Source organism: Motacilla alba, chromosome 4, assembly GCF_015832195.1.
Source record: "Motacilla alba alba isolate MOTALB_02 chromosome 4, Motacilla_alba_V1.0_pri, whole genome shotgun sequence".
Taxonomy (NCBI): Eukaryota; Metazoa; Chordata; class Aves; order Passeriformes; family Motacillidae; genus Motacilla; species Motacilla alba.
Genome location: NC_052019.1, coordinates 48,348,515 through 48,368,926, shown reverse-complemented (window position 1 = coordinate 48,368,926; position 20,412 = coordinate 48,348,515). Strand labels below are relative to the sequence as shown.

The window sequence follows — 20,412 nt, the reverse complement described above, 5'->3', positions numbered from 1 at the left end:
CAAAAGACTTATCATCACTTTACAGCAAGTCACATCACTGTGTCTGTCCATGTGTGTTGGCATCTGGAATATCATGATTCATTAATTTAGTGATAAGTTTTACACTGAAGTGAATTTTTTTATTAATTTATCAGGGTTTGGTTTTGTCTAGTTGAGTTTTATCATTTGTATTAAAAAAAGAAATAGTACTGGACATTAATTATTCTACTTTTTATTAGAAGGTCTATCAAAGTGCACAGCTGAACAAGACAGAAAGAGCTGTGATAAACAAAATGACCAACAGGACATGAAATGTGATGTGAAGATGGAAGCCATGGAGAGGACTGAGTGCAGAACATCTGCTGTTCCTGAGAAAAAGGAGGATTCTGGTTTTTCCTGTAAGACTGAAGTAAGGGAAGCAGATTGCAGGTGGCAGGGTAAGTGACAAATAAATGCATTTAGGGTAAATCAAACTGCAAAGCAAGCATTAAAGGTTTGGAAACTCCAAAAATATATGTTTGCTGTTTTCAGAACATGAAAATTCCCCAAGCTCTAAGGTCCATCCCCATACCTAGTAGTGTAGCTTTTACCTTCCTACTTTTACCTTCCTACTGCCACTGGACACTTGAGCTTCTGCTGGTCATGCAAGGAGATGAGACATCTTTGCCTGCTGGGCATGTTTAACACTGCCTTTGAATACACTTGTGTGAGGAAGGAAGCTGCAAGCAGTGAAGGCACAGGGAATACAACTCGGCAGCTGACTTGCCTTTTGATATCTGAGAGACTTTAGTGGATGAGTTAATGGATGTTAGTGACTTGCAGTAGGTCTTCCCTGCAACACTGCTGAACTGCTGCAAAGTACCATTATTGGTTTGAATTTAAAATGTAAAGGTACCTGTTTCCATTTGGCAAGTACACAGTAAAATAACTGCAGTAGCAAAGTGTTACACATCAAACTAATGCCTAAAAATTTTTGCTTTTTATGTATTTTTCATATATTTGTAGCTTTGTAGACCATTAATATGTGGTTATACAGTTCCTGGTATTTTTCCTACCCTTTCTCTTAGATTTTAGAGTAATAAGCTAACCTTCTAACACACTCCTGAAATACTGTTTAGTCTTATTTTCAAGTAGAGGGCCTACTGAAAGAACATTTTGTTTTCCAATCAGAATCTTGAAAGACATAACAAGAGGTTGGGCAAAGAAGCCCTGGACCAACTCCAGTGGGGCAGTACCTGGGGGAAAAATTACCTAACCAGCTGCTCTCCTAATTGGACAATGTTTGTTAGATAGGATAATTTGTTAAACTTACAAAAACTGTAGAAATCTGTTCCTGGGTGTGCCCATAGCCCATAACTATGGGCACATCTGGAAGCTTCTAATAAAGAACTTGTTTTTCATTTTACCATTTTAATACTGTTGTAAGGGGTTTTGTCTTTTTATTTCAGGCAACAAAACGAAAGGAGGAGGAAGGCAAGGGTAGTAATCAGAACTGGTTTAGCAGCAGAGTTCTAAAATATATGAAAACTACAAATCATCCTTTCCCAGACAGCAAGATGTGCATTTCCTGGATTGTTTTTTTTAAGTAGTTGATGGAGACTTTATAAAAGGATTTGAGTAATCATGCTAAGCATAAAATAAAAAAAACCCAGCAGTTGGACTAGAGAGACATGGTATTGGTAGGAATTGAGCACCAAGGAATTTCTGGGTTCTGGTTTTTACCAAGTGCAACATGATCTAGACAACTTTTGTTATTCCCTGGATCAGGGAGAGAACACATCACCTTGTGTGTGTCAGCCCTGTCTGACACTTGCTATTAACAGCACTAGAAACTTGTGGCTTGAGAAACCAAAGTGGCACAGAGATGGGCTGTAGTTGTAAACACCTCCAAGGTGTAGCTTCTTGTGGTCTGAGAACAGATAGTGCTGATGCAACCTGCTGTTTGTTGTTTTGGTTGTGATAAATCCTGTGACTGGTTCAGAGAACAAAATCTTGTGCTGATATGAAGAAATAACAATGTCCATTTAGCTGTCATGAAGGAGGGGTCTGTATTGTTTACCTGTTTTCCAAGCAATTAATATTGTAGGCAGGAAGCTGACCTTTTTTTTTTATTTTAATCTATTGTAATGGCATGAAAGGAGGCAATTTCTAGCTCCAGATTATACAAAGAATTGGTGCAGAACAGGCTTCATAAAATAGCTACTGCAGGCTAGATCATTTGCTTATTAGATTAAAAGTTACATATAATATTTTGAAGGTTATCTTTCCTGTGTGTTTGATTTGGAAAAACAGAGAATTTCAACATCCAGTTCTTTTTTATCTTTGGAAATGTGTATAATGAGAAAAGACTGAACTGCTTAACACCCTTTAACCTGAATACGTATCCTGAATGTAACACATTTAGTGTTAAGAGGTGAATGGCAAATATAAATCCATCAGCCTAGGCATACAGTACAGCAGCCACAGGGAGGCACTGGCCAGAACAATAAGCTTCATGGATAGGTGAGTAAGTCTTTGCCCTAGAGCAGCGATGTGTTCGATGTGTTCGTGTTCATCAGGGACACGCTTCTGACCCAGTCTAAATGCCTGGTTTTGTGTAGCTGGAAATCCTGGCTATTGTTTCCCCATGTGTGCTTTAAATGACACAGTCGGTTGTACTTGTTTGCACTTTGTAATTCCCAGCCTTACAAGATTTTATAGAAACATGAAACTGTTTAAAATACAGGCTGGTTTCAGATGATACTGCTTCACAGAATGACGCTGTAGTTTCAGAGCTCATCTGTTTCATTTTCACTAGTTTCTTGCTGATACAGAACCACAGAAGTATTGACAGAGCAGCTGGAGTTACTTTTTTCTGCAAATGAGTTTCTTTTCTCCCATTTCTCCTTTTTGTCAACCCACCATGACAGCTTCTGCTTTTGGAAATCTCAGTGGCTTTATAATTCTAAAATCAGGAAACAAATACTAAGCATTGCAAAAAGTGAAATGTTTTAAACAGAAGATCTCTGTGCTGCTGCTGTGCAGGCCAGACTGCATGATTTGGGTTGGAGGAGGAGTGCAAAGCCCTGCATTTATTCCATAGCTTTTCTCTGAGCCTCTCTGCATTATCTGATGGGTCACTTAGGCTTCCCGTGCCTCAGCTTCCTCAAGGCAAAACTACTTGGACCTGCAAGTTCCAGATCCAATTTCTGCTCCTTTTGTCTCATTTCACACAACTGCACATCAGTGCTGTTAATTCAGTGCCAGTCAAACCAGAGGGAGCTTCCAGATTTGACTGTTCTCAGGGTTCCTGGTGCCTGAGTGCTCAGCATGCACCTAGTTTTCCTTCCCAGGCCTTTGTCTCCTCTGTCCTTACCTCTGAGAAGTGATTAGCGACCATCTCAGTGAAGCAGTGAATAATGCTTGGTGGTCTGCACTTTGCATTTCTGTGGCAGCACAAGTGCCTGTCAAAAGTAGGTGGTGTTCCAAGGAAAACCGAGCTGATGAAGAGGAAACTTTGTGTTGCAGATGCTCTGTTCTTGGAGAAGGCCATGCAGCTTGCCAGGCGCCACTGCAATGCTCTCTTCGATTATGCAGTAACTGGAGATGTGAAGGCACTGCTGGCGGCTCAGCGCCATCTCACCGCTGTCCAGGATGATAACGGGGACAAGTGAGTTGACCACACTGCACTTGCTGGGTTGAAACTGATGAGTTTGGGGGCAGAATGGTGTAGTCAATTTGTTCTGTCCCTCATGGGTGCCAATCACTTCTCTTTTCTGCTGTTTGGGAGAGGTACAGCTGTAATTTAGACACTTTTGTTTCATTTGCAAAGAAGTCATGTACACCATAAACTTCATTGATTCCGTACCTGTCAGAAAATAATCTGGTCATTGAGGATGTGTTGAGCATGCTGTGAGTTTGAGTTTCTTTGCCCTTTTTTACTTAAAATCTTGACTGAGCATGAATTGCTGTGCTTGCATCATGATACATGGTGGGTGTATGGGGATCCTCAGCTTGATGCTGAAGGAGAGGACCCTGCTTTTTATTCCATGCAAGTCCTTAAGTCTTCATAGGATGCTTCAAGTAAGAGATGCACCAGGAGATGTAGAAACAATAGCTGGAGGGTCCATACTGCATTTCTCCCACTGACATCAAGTTCTTTCCAGAGGACGTTGTTTTGCTCTTGCTTATGTCTATAGTGTACTGTTGTCTTCCAAGGGATTGCACAGATGCTTGTGGCAGACTTGGCTGCTAATATTTGCATATCAATCTTTTAATAATGTGAGCTGGAGTAGAAATCCACTTTATTACTTTACAGCCATGCAGGTTCTGTGGAACTCTGTAGAGTGAAGTACTGTCTGGAAGTAATGATCAGTTATTTAAATTCAGCAGAAGGGCTCTTAACAAATGCAAAGATAATCTCTTGCATGAGCAAGTGACACTATCACATCCTCACTTTTTAGATGGCAGGCCCTGTGCGATCACCTGCATTTCCTTAAATTGTAGTGTTTTGAACAGTAGAAGCCAGCTGAGCCTCAAGGTGTCTAGCTAGAAGGAAAATTTGAAGTGACTGAGACCTGTATCCCACTGTTCAATTACTCTGAGAAAGGTTACCACTTTCACTCAATTTTCAGTGAAAATTGGCTTCAGATTACAGAGAGAGGACTGCACAATCAGAGCGAGATACTTTACAACTCTGCTTTCCAACTGGAAATCTAATGTCAGCTTTGAGATAAGCAGGAATATGAAGGAGGTGGGAGCTAGCAACAAAATCTGCAAGTGCTATGGACAGTACAGCTTCTGTGTTTAGAAAAAGAAAGGGGGGGACTTAGAGGAGTATTGAGCAAGTAGGCCCTGCATTTAAATACCAAAAAGGCGCTGCTCAGATTTGGACTTGCAGGGCATTTTAACTAAGATAAATACTTTTTAGAGTGATAATAAATAGTTGTTTTCTTGCTGGATCAAGAAGTACCTGCAATTATGTGAGGCTCGAGTTTACGTTGCCTTTCTCCTGAGATGGATTTATTCTGTGAGCATAATACACATCTGTATTACTTCACAACTTTTTAACAAAGCAAAGCTTTGGTGATTGTCTTCCAGCTCTCTTGGGGGAGAAGAAAAAGGTCAAAATTACTTAATAAATCGCCTTGGTTTTCACTTTAATCAAAAAAATTATATGGCAACTAGAAAGTTTTTGCTTAAGCCTTTCAAAAAACTTTGCTGTCAACAATTTATGGCTTTGAGACAGAACCCAGAAACCTGTGATTAGTGTATATTTACAGTGGACACTCAGTTACACTGGCTGTGACTGTATTTATACCAGTACCACTGCTCTGTAGATATCTGATGGCTCTACAGTGGTGCTCAAATGCATTTTTTCATGTAGGAATGTTTAAGAAATTGAACTGATCTTTCATGGTCTAGTCAGCAGCATCACATATAATGGTAGGGTAAAATTAAAATACTTGCTGCTGAAATGAGAAGAAAAAGCAGTAGACAAACAAATGCGCTTCTAGTGCTCTTACTGTGTAGTGAGATTTGGAAATAAAATGTCAGCATGATACAGAGCATAATGAAAAGCATCTATCAGAGCAGGAGAACAGCACTTTTCCAGTAATGGTGGAACTGTTCGTACAGCACAGGGGAGTTGAAGGAGGGAAGATGCCATGACTTCCACTAGCAGTGTATAGAATCAATAAAAAATGCCCTTTAAGGATGAGTTTGGTTTGTAAATTTTTTTCCTGTTTTTTAAAATATCTTCTGGTTTTGACTGCTTTCTGTCTCAATTTCTAGATGACTCCTTGCCCTGAATGGCATGGAACTTCCTTTTTATTTTTCTGACAAAAGTGTAAATCTGAGACTGTTCAGGTGTTTCTTGAGTGGCACAACAGACACACCATATGTCCTGTGCTGATATTTTGTGTCAGCAGCAACTTGCTCAAAGATGAGTCTAGAAGGTGGTCAGCATGTGCCAATGAAGGGTTTGGCAGGGTATGTTTGAAAACAAAGGGCATGACTTTCAAATGAAGTCCTAAGGCAGCAAGGCAAATGGAGCTCTGTGGGACAGGGGTGATGGATTCACAACCTGCTTTTTCCTGGTGCCATGTTGCACGTCCAGGGACCTGCCTTTGGAGAAGAACACAGGAAGGACCATTGCATTAACACAGTAGAAGTGACTTGCTATGCAGTCACTCATGTCTCAAACCAGGTGCTTGTTTGGCACGATGCCTCTGGCCACTGTTGCAAATCCTGTGGTTGTTAGTCACTGGGCCTGAGTCCTTAGTCATTTTTCTGTTTGAAAACGAAATGAAGAAAAACCCACAGATCTGGGGAAACCCGTAAGGGAAAGTCTGCTTTGGTAGCAGAGAGGCTTGTGGAAATTCTGCAGGAAGGTTGTCACAGTAAGAAGTGTTTATCTGCTGCATAATTCAAAATATGAAAAACCAGCAGAGAATCTGAGGATTTCTGAAATAATTGTTTTGTGCCACACATTTTTTATATTAGCCTAGTTGCAAAGTAATGCTGAGGGCCAGCAAAAGTCATCCCGAGTTTGCTTTTGTGATTGAAGGGTTAAACAGTTACCTTTTCACCTGGTTTCTTTCAGTGTTGGGATTCATTTTAGGTCTTGATACTTAGTGTTGGAATCATTATCTCTAATAGTCAAGTGTTAATATCAGAATGCAGTCAAATCTACAGCAAAGTCTTGAAACTTTTGCAGTGAGTTTGAAAACTGTCTGAATTTGTTAATCTGTTATTTGTTTGTTTCAGTGTCCTTCATTTAGCAATTATCCACCTTCATACTGAGCTGGTGAAAAACCTCTTGGAAGTGATGCCCCGTTTAAATTACAATGACATCATTAACATGAGAAATGACCTCTATCAGGTGAGCAGTTGTGGGGGTTGCTGATTGTTTAGCCAGTAAAAAAGAAATTGCACAAATTGTTGTCTGTGAGAAGAGACCAGACTGATGCAAACAAGTTTAAAAACAAGGATATATTGGAAGGTCGTGGAGGAAAGAGAGCATGTTTTCACTGTTTTAGTCCATAATTCTCTTGATGGTAACAGAGGTGTCCCCATGGGCTAACTGTGGAACAGTCCAAAAAGAGTAAATTCTTCAGTTCATGGCTTCAGTATTTGACTTCTCTGTCACTAAACCAGAGGTATGGATTACAGCTCTGGGCTCCTCTGACCTTTCTGACACTGCTTAACTTGGGATCATGAGTCAGTTCCTGCATCATCAGTTATCTATAGGCACTATCTGTAGGCACATGTGGAAGCCATAATAACCTCTGGTGTTCCTACAGCCCAAATTGTATTTGTGCCCATCACGTGAGCACCAAGATTTCCCTTTCATTTCTGCAGTAACTGAGAGAAGCCCATCCCCTTGTCTTTAACCTAGGAGGAAAACAACTGGCAGGCACAGTTCTGTCTTCTCAACTATAGTCTGGCCTGTTTGTATTGCAATTCAAGTTCTGAAAAGAGCTGTGGGAACTTGCCTGGAAAATAATCTCTTATAAATATAAGAGATTGAGAAATTAAGCAGCACTCTGACAGTACAGGTAGTCCCAGAAGGTTTATTTTGACTTGTTTGTTTTCCTTCACATTTTTATGTTCTTATAAAGCAAGTTTGAAATGTGGAGGCTGCTGAAAGTAAGCAGAAGATTCTGAATTGAATTCTACACCCTGTGTTTAACAGAAACAGGAAGTAAAGCTGGGCTCTGCACAGGAAATAAATCCCTGACTACAGAACTCTACAGCTCTCCCTACCTTCAACTTAAACCTTAAGCCATTAACAGAAGAGAATGTAGGCTTGGGCTAGATTTTTCCTTCTCTACAGATATTCTGAAAGCTGACATATCTATTGACAAACACAGCTTATTGTGCAGAGCTGGAATTAATCTTTATTTTTAAAGTCCTCTGTCAATGTAATCTAGATATGGAATCTTACTCAATTTTTAAATTATTTTAGTATTGGAAATACCATTTCTCAGACCTCACTAGAATGCTTACTGTTTAAATACATGCATGTGTATGTTCAGTGTGATGCTGCTCAGAACTGACAAGAATGCAGAATGCAACCAACCTCAGGAAGGTCCAAAACCTCTCAGCCTGAGCATTGCTCAGTGCTGCAGGTGCACAGAAATGGGGAATGTGCAAATGGGATCAGCTAGTTCAGCACACATGGCATAAATGCACAATTGTTCTGCAGTTTGACAAGTGCACAGAACCTGCAGGATTTTCTTCTTTTCTGTGCAGCCATAAGGAACTCCTATCCCCATGGCTGTAAATCTCTGATTCAGGAGCAAAATGAAAGGATGGTTCATTGCTAAAGGATCTGAATAGGGCCTGGAAAGCCCTACTCAGGGAGTAGGGAGCACGTGTGCTCCCACTGTGGCATGAACTTGGCAGCAGTGGAAGCATGCTTGCAGTGTGTGTGGGACACAGGGATGATCTCATTTCCCGAGTCCCTTGCACTGCAATGCTCAAATAGCTAGGTCAGTGCCCTGGTTTATAGAATAGGCAGCATCTTTGTTCCTCCCAAAGTCCAACTGCTGACATTGGCAAGGCAGCTTTTATTTCCAGTATGTAGAAACCCTATTTGTAGTGTTCAGTAGAAAAGAAGCTACATCACTCCAAAGCCAACCCAAATCTTGCATATGTGTACAATCTTCTCACGCTAGAAGCTTTTATGGGTTTCAGAGATTTCTGTGCAAGTGATGTAGCTTTGGTTATCTTCTCATGGCTTGCTTCGGTCACTTGCAGACCCCCCTGCACCTGGCAGTAATCACAAAGCAGGCAAAGGTGGTGGAAGACTTGCTGAAGGCTGAAGCAGATGTCAGCCTTCTGGATCGCCACGGCAATTCTGTCTTACATTTAGCTGCTACTGAAGGAGATGACAAGATTTTGAGTCTACTCCTCAGGCATGAGAAGGTATCTCCCATGGTCAACCTCCCCAATGCTGAAGGTATGGAAAGATAATGGCTGTATTTTACACTTGCCTACTAGACAAACCCACCACAATTCCTGCCAACTCTGTGTTGCTACACAGGTAGATACAGACCCTGAAAATAACATCTTTCCCCATTTTGCATATGCCATCCTTGGTTTTTATATGCCTGCAGGCACAGATGAGAGAGCACAGGCGTGTCAGTTTTCAGGTTATACAGAACAGGAAGATTGGTAATGGTCACATGACACAGAATGGATTTGAATTTTTGTCCCTGTACATTCTCGTCCATCTCACAGAACCTCAAACACTTGTGTTCATCTTGTTCTTATTGCATCCTCGTTTTGTTTTAAAAATCCCCACGGAAGAAAATGTTTCCTCCTGCCTAGTGAATGAAATCCCCTTAGAAATAGTTTCTGGACTAGCATTGAGTTTCACATCTGGCACTTTGTGACCATACAGAATTAAGGCCTGTAAAATAACCACAAAGAGACAGTTCTCCCATTTTTCAGTGCGTTGGGGACTTCAATTTAGTGCTCCTGCTCTAGTAGATTGTAAAATATCTGACCTAAAATTGTTGTCAGGGATTCAAAAAACTGTGTTCAGTTCTTCAGAAAGAGAGGATTTTTTTGGTTGGGTGTTGGTTGGGTTTTTTAAAAAAGGCTTTATTATTATCTTTCTGGTGCAGGTTTCTTGGGTGTCAGGTTACTGTGACCTTACAGGAGGATGATACTAAAATATACCAGTTACTCTCCAAACCATTTTCTAGAGGAGATGTTCAGTGGCAGATGGGGCCAGTGTGGGGTACCTACTTGTTTAGTACCAAGATGCAGATTTTCTGTTTAAGTCTATTCTCTTGAGGCAAAAAGATGCTCTAGGTGAGCTCTGTAGTTCCTGCCTTCTGTTCCACCTCGTAATCTGATTTTTTTCTCCTTGCATGGTTTTGACTCTCCAAGTTCCAATTTATGCACAAAGAACATATTTATTAAAACCATTCACTTCATCCTCAGCCTCCACCTGGAGTACTCCCTTAGGGTCTGGGGCCCCCAGCATAAATAAGAAGGACATGGGCTGGTTGGAGCAGGGACAGAGGAGGGCATGAAGATGCTCACAGGTCTGTAACACCTCTCCTCTGCAGACAGGCTGGGAGAGCTGGGACTGTTCAGCCTGGAGAAGAAAAGGCTCCAAGAAAATCTTACAGCACCTTCCAGTACCAAAGGGGGCCTACAGGAAAGCTGGAGAGAGGTGTTTTATGAGGACGTATAGGGACAGGACAAGGGAGAGTGGCTTTAAGCTGACAGAGGGTGAGTTTAGATTAGATCTAAGACAGAAATGTCTCACTGTGAGGATGATGAGACACTAGAACAGGTTGCTCAGAGAAGTTGTGGAAGCCTCATTCCTGGAAGTAGGTTCAAGGTCAGGTTGGATGGGTCTTAGAGCAACTTGGTCTGGTGGAAGGTGTCCCTGCCCACAGCAAGGACTGGGGTGGAACTAGATGATCTTTGAAGTCCTTTCCAATCCAAACAATTCTATGATTCTGTCATCTTTTAGTGTATAAGCAGGCAAAATTTGTTACTTCTGCTGAGGTAACTACAGTAACTCATTTTACAATTTTCTCACTTTGAAACTCATTACTCTGACATTTCTGAATTTTACAATATTAATGCAGATGATGGATGGGTTTTGTTTTGTGTAGGTCTCAGTGCAATTCACATGGTGGTGATGGCAAATAGCATGTCCTGCCTCAAACAGCTGATTGCTGCTGGAGTTAACGTCAATGCTCAGGAACAAAAATCTGGACGAACTGCATTGCACTTGGCTGTTGAACAAGAGAACATCCCCTTGGCAGGCTGCCTTTTGCTTGAGGTAAAGGCAGAATTTCTTTCTTCCAGATCTTTTCAATTACATATTTAAAAGCTGCTGACAATCCTTGAGTGCTTCAGAATGACAGAAGTGAGAGGGGAGGTTACTGTTTATTGACTTCATTACTTGAACTGGTATAGTGGCAAAGTTACTGGTACTGTTATGTTGTTCAGCACTGCTGGTGAAGCTTTTGCCCAAGTTGAGGAATTTAGAGTTTGTGACCCTAACCTGACTGCATATGTTATGCATAATTTACACTGAGTAATGTTGGCAGGCACTGAAGTTACCATGAACAAGTTCATCCCTTCATCTGTGTGAAGTAGAACATGTATAGAGTTGTGTAGAGAGATGTAGTTGTGCAATCTGTAAATATTTGTTTCATCATAACACCTTGACCCTGGTATCCTTAATTCTACATACCCCAGCTGGCTGTGTAGCTTTCCTCTGTGTTCATGCATGGATGTGCTACCACACTGGCTGTTCTGATGAGCAGCAGGAGGGCAGGATTCTGTGCACACCACTCCCACTCCAAAGGCCACGGGCAGTCAGGTGGCAGAACTTTTACAGGGGATGCAAAGTGGCTTTTATCCACATGACCTGTTTGGAGAAACACCCTGTGCCTCCTGCTCTAACAGTGGAGCACACTACCACTCTATACATGCAGACAGACAGCTGTAGTTACTTTCTAACTTCTCCTTTTCAGGCAACAGTTTTTATGCAGCTAAGCATGGAATGGTGCTTACTTGCACAGTAGCAGTGTTTATGCTGACATGAGCCTCTGCAGCTGCATTGTACAGATTTCTTTTCTTTTTTGCCATTCAACAAAAACTTAGGGTGATGCAGATGTGGACAGCACTACATATGATGGGACAACTCCACTTCACATAGCAGCTGGAAGGGGCTCAACAAAATTGGCAGCAGTTCTCAAAGCAGCAGGTATGGAAATCTTTGCTGGAGACTTCTCTTTCACAGTGACAATTCAAATTAGAAGGCTGCAAAGTAGAAAAGAATGTGCCAGTGAACTTGTTTAAATGGGTGGAGGAAGTAAGATGTTAAAAGCAAGAAGGTCTGAATTTCCTCAGAAAGTCCTGCTCTGAGGTGCTATACTCATCACTCTTCAGCACCATCTAATGTCTGGAAAGGCAAATTATGTTGGTCAAAAAAATCTCGAGAGGACTTTGGGAAGTTTCTTGAGTATCTTTTGTAGCTTTTATAGCTGAAGAAGTGGAGAAGAGATCTTTTTATGTATGTGGGATAAGTGTTGGACTGCTTTAGAAAGAAAAAGCCAAAAAAAAAAAATACCATCGCTGAAGCATGAGCTTGTTAGTGTCTCCTGTTGCTGTCACTTTGGAAGAATTAGGTTGGATTATTTATTGGAACATTTTGTCAATTGTACTTAAACCTAATTTTTCTCCTTTGAAACAGAAACCCAAGCCTCCCATTGCTGAGGCTGCCTGCTTGGACTTTTAAAAACACCCCCACTTTCTCTGACACTCTAAACAGCAGCACCACACCATCCCTTCATCACACGCATGCTGTACTGTGTGATGTGAACATGGGACTGGGAGTCAGTTGATAAAACCAGAGCTCTTTCTCTGGGCCCTAAGGCTCAGCTTGTCGTTTTTTTCTCCTCTTTATAATGGAGAGTAGCATTGTACAGAGATGTGACAGCATTTAAATGTAACTGATAAAAAGAGCTACTTGCTAGCTTAATATAAAATATAGTTTATATTGATATAAAATATCATTTACCTGGAGTAGCTAAATTAGCTGATTTGCCATTCAGTAGGTAGAACACACATTTTAAATATTAATGAGAAGCAACTTGAAGCCCCTTTCTCCCCCTCCCCTTGTTTTTCAGGTGCAAATCCTCACATTGAGAACTTTGAGCCATTGTTTGATCTAGATTATGTGAAAGACGATGAAGATGATGATGAAGGGATTGTGCCTGGAACAACACCACTGGATATGGCAGCCAACTCTGAGGTATGTAGTCTGTTTTCTCTTTTAGTTTTTTTTGGTTTTTTCCTAATTATAAAGGATAGTTCAGCTCTCTCAGCCAGCTCCTTTCATTGCATCCAAAATTATTGCAATTAATTTGATGAATTTGCCATCAAAAATTAAGCTAATTCAGCCATAAAAGTCCCCTGATGAAACAGCACTGGAAGAAAGCTCCACTGAACTAAGGCTGCTGAACAGAAATGACCAGGCAGTTCTTGAAGAAGTTGCACTACAGTCTTCAGTGTGGGAAAGTATTTACCTGGGTGGGCAGCTTGTGTTTGAAGGCCCATTCTCCAATGGGTTTCTTTGCTGAGTGTTCTTCAGAATTGCAGCCTGTGTGTGGTGGGAAAATGCACTCCTGTGTTCTACCCAAACAGTGATTGAGCTGATTATTGAGCCTGTGGCTTGGTGTGAATGTGAAGGATAAGCAGTCAGCATCTGTAATCATCCGGAGCTGGGGAGTGGTACCAAGCTTAGGTGAAAATCTAACCCAGGCTTTGTTTTATATTACTAGTTGCAGACAGGCAGCAGCTCCTTGCTTAGTCTCTGCTACTGCCATTTATTTACTGCCAAGACTTCCTCTGTGTCTTGAAAATAGCTGCCAGATGACACAGCTTAAAATAAAGGAAGATTTAACTTCTCAAGATTTCTCCCTAAAGTTTAGCACAGGTTTTGTACAGTGTCCTTAGTCATACTGAGCCTAGGAGTGAAAAAAATGCTGATTTACAGACAGAATTTTATAAAACACTGCTGAGACTTAATGGAAACTAACCAGATTTCTGCTAAATACTGACTTTAATGTATTCTCTTAGGTGTATGACATATTAAATGGCAAACCCTACGAGTCAGCAGAGGTTTTGGAGGACTTACTCACACAAGGTAACACCTATAAAGACTGGACAGTATCCCTCTAGTAATTAAGAACTGAAAGCATAGTGGCAGAAGACATTGCCCTGCTTGTAACTGAGCTGGTGAGAGAGAAGAGGTGCCCTCCCACCCCCTCACTCATAGAATGAGCATGATTCCCTTAAGATATCTCAAGGACAAGGAGTACATTTGCAGTATTTCAGCAACACATTTGTAAATGCTGGGATTGAACTGTCAAATAGTCTTCAGTTTGGCTTTGTTTCTTCTTAAAAATGAACTGGTGCATTTTTTGTATAAATAATCAACTAACATATTTCTCTGTTCCCCAGGACATTTGAGAGAGCTGAATGAGAATTCCAAGATGCAGCTTTACAAACTATTGGAATTGCCCGATCCAACCAAAAACTGGTCCACCCTAGCACAAAAACTGGGTCTTGGCATACTTAATAATGCCTTCAGGTTGAGCCCTTCCCCATCGAAGACTCTGCTGGATAACTATGAGGTAATGTGCTGTAACAGGTTATAAAGAACATTGATAGACGTAGAGAACCTTGTTCTGCACAGTGAGACAGTGCAGCCCTGCAGTTTTAGCCAGCCTGGATCATGCTGAGTATCTGATGTCTGCTCTTTCAGGTGTCTGGTGGTACAGTTCAAGAGCTGATCACTGCTTTGAGACAGATGGATCACACAGAAGCCATAGAAATAATTCAGGAAGCGCTGTCCATCTCACGCAGACCGTCTCCCCTGGAGGACAGCACAGCAAAAGCTCTTCCATTGTCATCACCACTCACCTTTGCAAATGGAGAGACAGGTAAAACTGACAGCAAAATATGAAGAGCTTAATTTAAGACCTTTTTTCAGTTTTCCTTCCCCACTCTATCTAGAACTGTTAGGATTGCACACCTTCTTGCACACACTGCTTCACCTGCTTACTGGTTTCAGAAATATTTTACTACAGTGTGACCCCTCTCATCAGAGGTATCTGCTAGGCATAGGAGAGAGAGGAAAAATTAACCACTTGAATCAGTATGCCTACATCACAGTATTCATTGTACTGCTGACCCTTCCTAAAACCAGACACCTACCATTTGCTGCTAATGGTAATGCCTTGGAGGTACTGGGAAAATAGGCAATTATCTCCCAGGTGTGTACAAGTGTCATTAGCTTTTGACTTTTTTTTTCCCCCCCTCATATCTGGATAAACAAAAACGTTTTGGGTTCCTAAACTTCTCAGCAAGACTTCAGTATTAAATTCCTCCTTCCAGAATGTGTAGCACTCCAAAATGGCCCAGTGTTCTGTAGGCAAAGAAACTGGGGATGCCTTAGGTTACACAGGTCCTCGAGCAGCCCTGCTGGCCAACTATGTGCTCAGAGCAGGGCCAGTGGAACGTGACATGAGGTTGCCCATGTTATGTCCAGTTCTGAACACCTTCTGAGTTCTGAACACCTTCAATGATAGAGGTCCTACAGTAATTTTGGACAGGGAACTCAAGAGAGACTGAAAAGTTTGTCATCAGGGCAGTTCAGTCCATGCTTGGCCAGGTTTAGTAACAAGAATGTTTGTTTCTTCCTGTTCAAACACTGGTAGTGCTGCCTGTAGCCAAATGTGGAAACTTTACACCCTGTGTGAAAACACTGTATGTATTTCTGGTAAGAAAAAAGAAACACCACAGTCACTCCATTCCAGTCTAACATTGCCAGTTTATTCTCTACTATTTGGTCAGTCATGGAATAAACCTTCACACCCACCCAAAAATGTGCTTGTTACATATCACATATTGCCCCTTTAGATTCGTCTTGAAGGGTAAGAGGGGTTCTGCTCCCTCTGCAACATGGAGGGTATCATCATTTATTTTAAGATGTTTGTTTAGAAAAACAAGACTAAACTCCTAAGGTACCACCAGTGTTTTAGTCACACCGATCCCACATCCTACCTTCAGTTTCAGCTCTTGCAGTCAGGCACTCCTGTAGATCCTGCACAGGTGATAGATGCTATTGACTTGTTCCTATTTCAGGGTCACTCACTAGATGAAAGCTCTTCATGTGTTTGTTTCAAAAAGAAATCTGTAAGTTGAAATAACATGAATTAGAAGTTTTAGGAGCATCATCCTGGAATTGTACACTTGCACAGTGTGCGACTCTGAGAACCAGAGAACCTTTTGCTCTGTGATCAGTACAGCTGGGCAGAGTCCTGACCCAAGTGCAGTGACAGCATTAGTGTCAGTAGAGGACCAGGCTTCTCATCCCATCCAAGCTCCCAACTGCAAGCTGATCTCTGCCAGCAGTACATCAGATCACATGCTTTGGTGGCCTGGAAACATTCAGTGCAGCTCTTCCTATTACAATACCTCATGCTAGACTTACTTTCCTATTGAAGAGCTTAACCCTGTTGGTTTGTATTCCTTAGGCTTTTCTTAAAGCAACCTTGCTCAAGCCACACAAATGATGATGTTTCCCTTTTCTCTGTCCCTCAGGTGAGCTCTATAATAGCAGATTCCAAGATGCCGAAAGTACGTGTGACAGTGGCGTGGAGACCTCCTTCCGCAAGCTGAGCTTCACTTACTCAGACTCTCTGACCAGCAAGTCCTCACTAACGCTGGGCAAAATGGCCCTGGGCTATGGACATGAAAGCTCAGGGCAAAGCAATTACATAGCTGACTAGTGATCTTCAGTTGGCAATATGCAGTTACAGGAACAAATGGGACATTTCAAATTACATCAGTGTCATCCTGGCCAGAGGGAAGGGAACTCACAACCAAAAGTGCACTGGAAGAATCCCACCTGAACCTGAACAAATGGCAACTGCAGCCTGTGACTCCTAGCCACTGCTTCCTTCCTCAAGTACATTTAATTGTGTTCATTTACAAGCCTTTTACAACAACCAGCGCTCGACTGCTGCATTAATACACAGGTCTGGATGCTGTGAAAGACTGACTGAGCTTCCCTGGTCTGTGAGGATTTTCTTTTACAGATGAAAAAGAAGTTGTTAATACATATTACAAACCTACTAAAGAGGTTGAGCACATGAGCAATTAGAGGATACACTTTCTAGCTGCTCTCTTCATATTTTTTGCAGCACAGTTGCATGCAAACAGCTTATAAAATAGCTGGCAAAGAAAAATCATTACTTTAATCACAACAGTGACAACTTGCCAAAAAAAGAGAATCCTAAAATAATCTTGTATATTTCAAATAATGTATTTAAACTTAACTTTGGTGCCTCTTATTCAAAAATTTTTTCAAGTTTGGCATTTTCCTACTTGTAAATAGTTTTTTTTATATCTGTTCCTTTTTGAAAAAGCGTGCTTTTTAAATGCTTATTTTTATTTTACTTTTATAATAAAACCCCAAAATTAATGCTCCTGTCTGTGCCTGCCGTGATTTTGACATTACTTTTCAAGTTGAGGTATTGAAGATTTAGCATCTCCATTTTAGGCATTGACACAAGATCATGCTGATTTCCAAGCACTAAAATAAAAGGCTGCAAGCCACCTGGCTTAAAGCTAAAGTATCTTTTATGGAGGGAGAGCAGGACCATCAGCTACTGCTGAGCAGCTGTGCTTTGAGATTAAGGCCTCTTCCTTGTTTTAGTTCTCATCATTATGGCAGCAGAGAATCATTTGCACTGAAACCAATTATTTAGTGTCTCAGCAAATTTCTGATAAGACAGCTCTTCTCTGGGCTATCTAGAATCTCCTGTAGTAACTGTGCTCATGAACAGTGTTTCTCCTTGTCTGACATCAATTCTGAGATGTTGAGTGTCCTGTTATTGATGTTGGCCCAGCTAAACAGAACAGGTATCAGAGTTCATGATGAAAAGCCAAGAGGGACATTGTACCACTGTCACTTACTTTAGCCAATTTCTGTAGCACAAAGATGGAGTGTTGACAAGGTGGTTCTTGGCTCAGCTCAGTCTTCAGTAACCTGGGTGTCACCCCTGAGAAAATGAATCAAACCTTGAAAATGGTTATGTTTGGAGTGGTAGCTGCTGCAATGAATTAAACGATGACTAATGAAAAAAACTTGTGAATTAATTTTATAATCCAGCTGAATTACTGAGAATGTTAATTACTTCCAGAGAAGATGAGTAAAAGTACCATTCTATCTTTCAGTTCTTGTATGTATAACCCTCATCTAGGCAGTGTCTAAGGCATATAAATTTTTGTTCCATTAATGTACTTCTCCAGTGTTCTCTTTGTATACCAGCTCTAATAGAAACAGGCAAACTCATATTCCAGGAGTGGAGGGGCTTTTTAAGCCCCAGGAGAGCTGCTGTTCAAGTAAAACACACCTTCCGCTTCCAAAAATTTCCAGCAGCACAGCTCAGGGGGCTGGTAGAGATTTTTACTGATGTTTCTACAATCCTGCAGGTCACCAGGGCACCCCGGCTGTTATGCACACCTTTTAGCTTTAGTTCGGACCAGCTCTGCTTTTAAACCACCAGAAGATACCTGGATCTGTATTTTCTTAAGGTGTTATTGCATAATAGTTGTTTATCAGGTTAGTGATCATGCACAGCAGCTCCCCTAGGTCCTCTGTATGGAAGTGCTTTAAATGGCAGTTTCTCAGTTTCAGTGTATTTAACAAAAAAAGGCTTTAATATTTTTTTGGGTTTTCCCCTTTGTTTAGAGATAGAAAAATACTAATGAGCATGTCTGTTTACACCTGGCTTATAGAGAGAAACCTCCAAACTTAATCTGTATGTGCAGTGGAATAGAGCTCGCTCTGTTATTCTGCTACTCTGCTGCAGTAATAAACATCAGAAACTTGTGGAAAGCAGCAGAAGTTGTGACAACAGATCTCTTCAGATGTTCTCTACATTTGATATTAAATTAATAATTCAGAAAGTTAAACTACCCTTGATTTTAGATTGGCTGCTATAGCTGTTCATTTCCTGTCATCATCTTAGCATGTATGTACAAACGTGGAAATCACTGGTAGCTCTAGGCAGCATTCTGAGATTCTGTGGACTGCAGGAAGGATAAGAATCTTATCTACATGTAGTGGTATGTGAACTGTCTTTTCTCCCTTGCCTGGAAAGTAAAATGCTTCTTTCATGCATTTAAGAAAAAAGAGCCACTCTCCTTGCTTCCCCCGAGTAAAGGGACAGGAATGGTGGTGCCCGTTTGCTAGCTCATGGTGCAGTGGTCAATACTCACCCACCATCCACAGCTTCTGGAGTTTCTGGATGATCATGCCTTGAAATAAAGCAGTTCTACAGTAATGGCCAATGGTGCAGTCCAAACTTTTGCTGGCTTCAAAAGATTCCTACAGCAAAAAACAACACAATTACCGAGGAGTTCATTTCTTCCTTTCAGCATTATGAAGCAGCCTGATGTCCTACTCAGAGCCAAGCTGGAGTATGTTTTTCCAAAGCTGCAGAGGTTTCCCATGGCCTCATTTAAACTGAACTACTATATAATTTTTTAGCCATCCAGTCACCCTTGCCCTATGCACAATGCAGAAGAGCACTAGCTCAGATATTATAGGTCTCTACTGACTGACTATGTCTCACAGAGATGGCCTTTTTTCATTTAAGTTTTGGTTTTCCACACTAGTTGAATGAATTTGGGGCTTTTGTTCTGCTACCTTGTAACATCTGACTGGAAAGCAAGTTTATGAAAACACAACTCTTGGATTGAAACCTGTCCTAAGAATTTCAAACCATGAATTCCTGGTACCCTAAGGGGTAAGAAAGAAAACAGTGATTCTGACAATAACAAGGCTGGTTTATAAGCTTCAAACCCAAGCTCTCCTCTACTGAAAATAAGAAACTCATTGGCCCATTTCTCTGCTCCTGACACTGGTTCAAGTTAATGAAATGGTCTCTGCTACACATCTCCAAAACCAAAAGGGAACTAACAGAAGTAAAAGTACTGAAGAAAGATGTGCTTCTAAGGCAGAAAATTTGTCCCAACCACAAAGAACGCAAACAGCAGGTAACAAGAAAGACTAACAGAGAACTATGAACACTTACTTAGAGAGTAATTTTTAGATATATTTGCATGCTTCTTTCCTGGAGAAAATGCAGAACTTGAAAAAGCTTCCAAGGACATGCTCCAGTAAACTGGAGCAAAATAAGTCTTCCTTGTGAGGCAGGAAGTAGAAACAGGTGCCCTCCAAAGCACAAAATGGCCTCTGCAAGCCCAGAATGTGTTCACAGCTAAATCCCACACAGAGAATGGTTTTAGGACAACAGATTAGGCAACACCACACAGTGTTCTTCCCAAACCTGCTCTCAAGTTCTGTTCTAGAAGGGCATTTGTCATGGCTGTGGGGCACTCTGGCTGCTGCTTTTGCCATCAGTGGAGAACAGCCCAGAGGGGCCCAGAAGCAAACACAAGCCATGAGCACAAGAGAATTCACTGGTCCTTAACAAGACACTGCAAGGAAGCACCCTGAAAGAACACTGACAGGACCAGTCCCCTCTACTGCCATCAATCATGTAATGACACTGAGGACAAGCACCACACCTACCAAATGCTCCTCCTAAGGCTCCTGCTGCCAAACCCCCATCAGACAGACCTGCCAATACAGTTCACAGCTGCTGCAGCTGTAACAACACTCAGCTGGCAAGATGGATGTGTGGACAGGAGTGTTCCCATCTCTGCAAAAAGACAAAAGCAGAACAATGTAACCAATACAGCACAGGACGCCACTGCGAAAATACCAATGGTTAACCAAAGCACACCTTACAGCCACTGCTGCATGGTGAGAGAACACCTTCCACAAATATACACCTACTACAACACCAGGAAACCAAAAGAACATACTAA

At 41.4% G+C, this 20,412-nt stretch overlaps 2 protein-coding genes across 16 annotated transcripts in view; one reads left to right on the top strand and one right to left on the bottom strand.

The window, feature by feature from the left end:
• The window catches only part of NFKB1 (nuclear factor kappa B subunit 1), a 57,545-nt gene extending 41,216 nt beyond the window's left edge, over positions 1 to 16,329 (top strand). For 2 of the 4 annotated variants that reach the window (XM_038136293.1, XM_038136291.1), the window contains exons 14-24: positions 219 to 416; positions 3,487 to 3,628; positions 6,727 to 6,841; positions 8,722 to 8,923; positions 10,602 to 10,771; positions 11,602 to 11,704; positions 12,630 to 12,754; positions 13,582 to 13,648; positions 13,966 to 14,138; positions 14,270 to 14,447; positions 16,111 to 16,298. In XM_038136293.1, the coding sequence (XP_037992221.1) occupies positions 219 to 416; positions 3,487 to 3,628; positions 6,727 to 6,841; positions 8,722 to 8,923; positions 10,602 to 10,771; positions 11,602 to 11,704; positions 12,630 to 12,754; positions 13,582 to 13,648; positions 13,966 to 14,138; positions 14,270 to 14,447; positions 16,111 to 16,298 (1,661 nt within the window). Of the gene's footprint in view, positions 1 to 218; positions 417 to 3,486; positions 3,629 to 6,726; positions 6,842 to 8,721; positions 8,924 to 10,601; positions 10,772 to 11,601; positions 11,705 to 12,629; positions 12,755 to 13,581; positions 13,649 to 13,965; positions 14,139 to 14,269; positions 14,448 to 16,110 lie in introns of all 4 variants that reach the window. The other 2 variants (XM_038136292.1, XM_038136294.1) reach the window with 2 other exon arrangements.
• A 1,158-nt stretch (positions 16,330 to 17,487) lies between these two features.
• MANBA (mannosidase beta) overlaps positions 17,488 to 20,412 on the bottom strand; it is a 58,656-nt gene continuing 55,731 nt past the window's right edge. For 11 of the 12 annotated variants that reach the window (XM_038136296.1, XM_038136298.1, XM_038136297.1 and 8 more), the window contains 2 exons: positions 18,796 to 20,243; positions 17,488 to 17,573 (listed from right to left, as the gene is read on the bottom strand). The gene's annotated coding sequence lies outside the window, so the exon portion shown is untranslated. The remainder of the gene's footprint in view (positions 17,574 to 18,795; positions 20,244 to 20,412) is intronic. The other variant, XM_038136295.1, reaches the window with a different exon arrangement.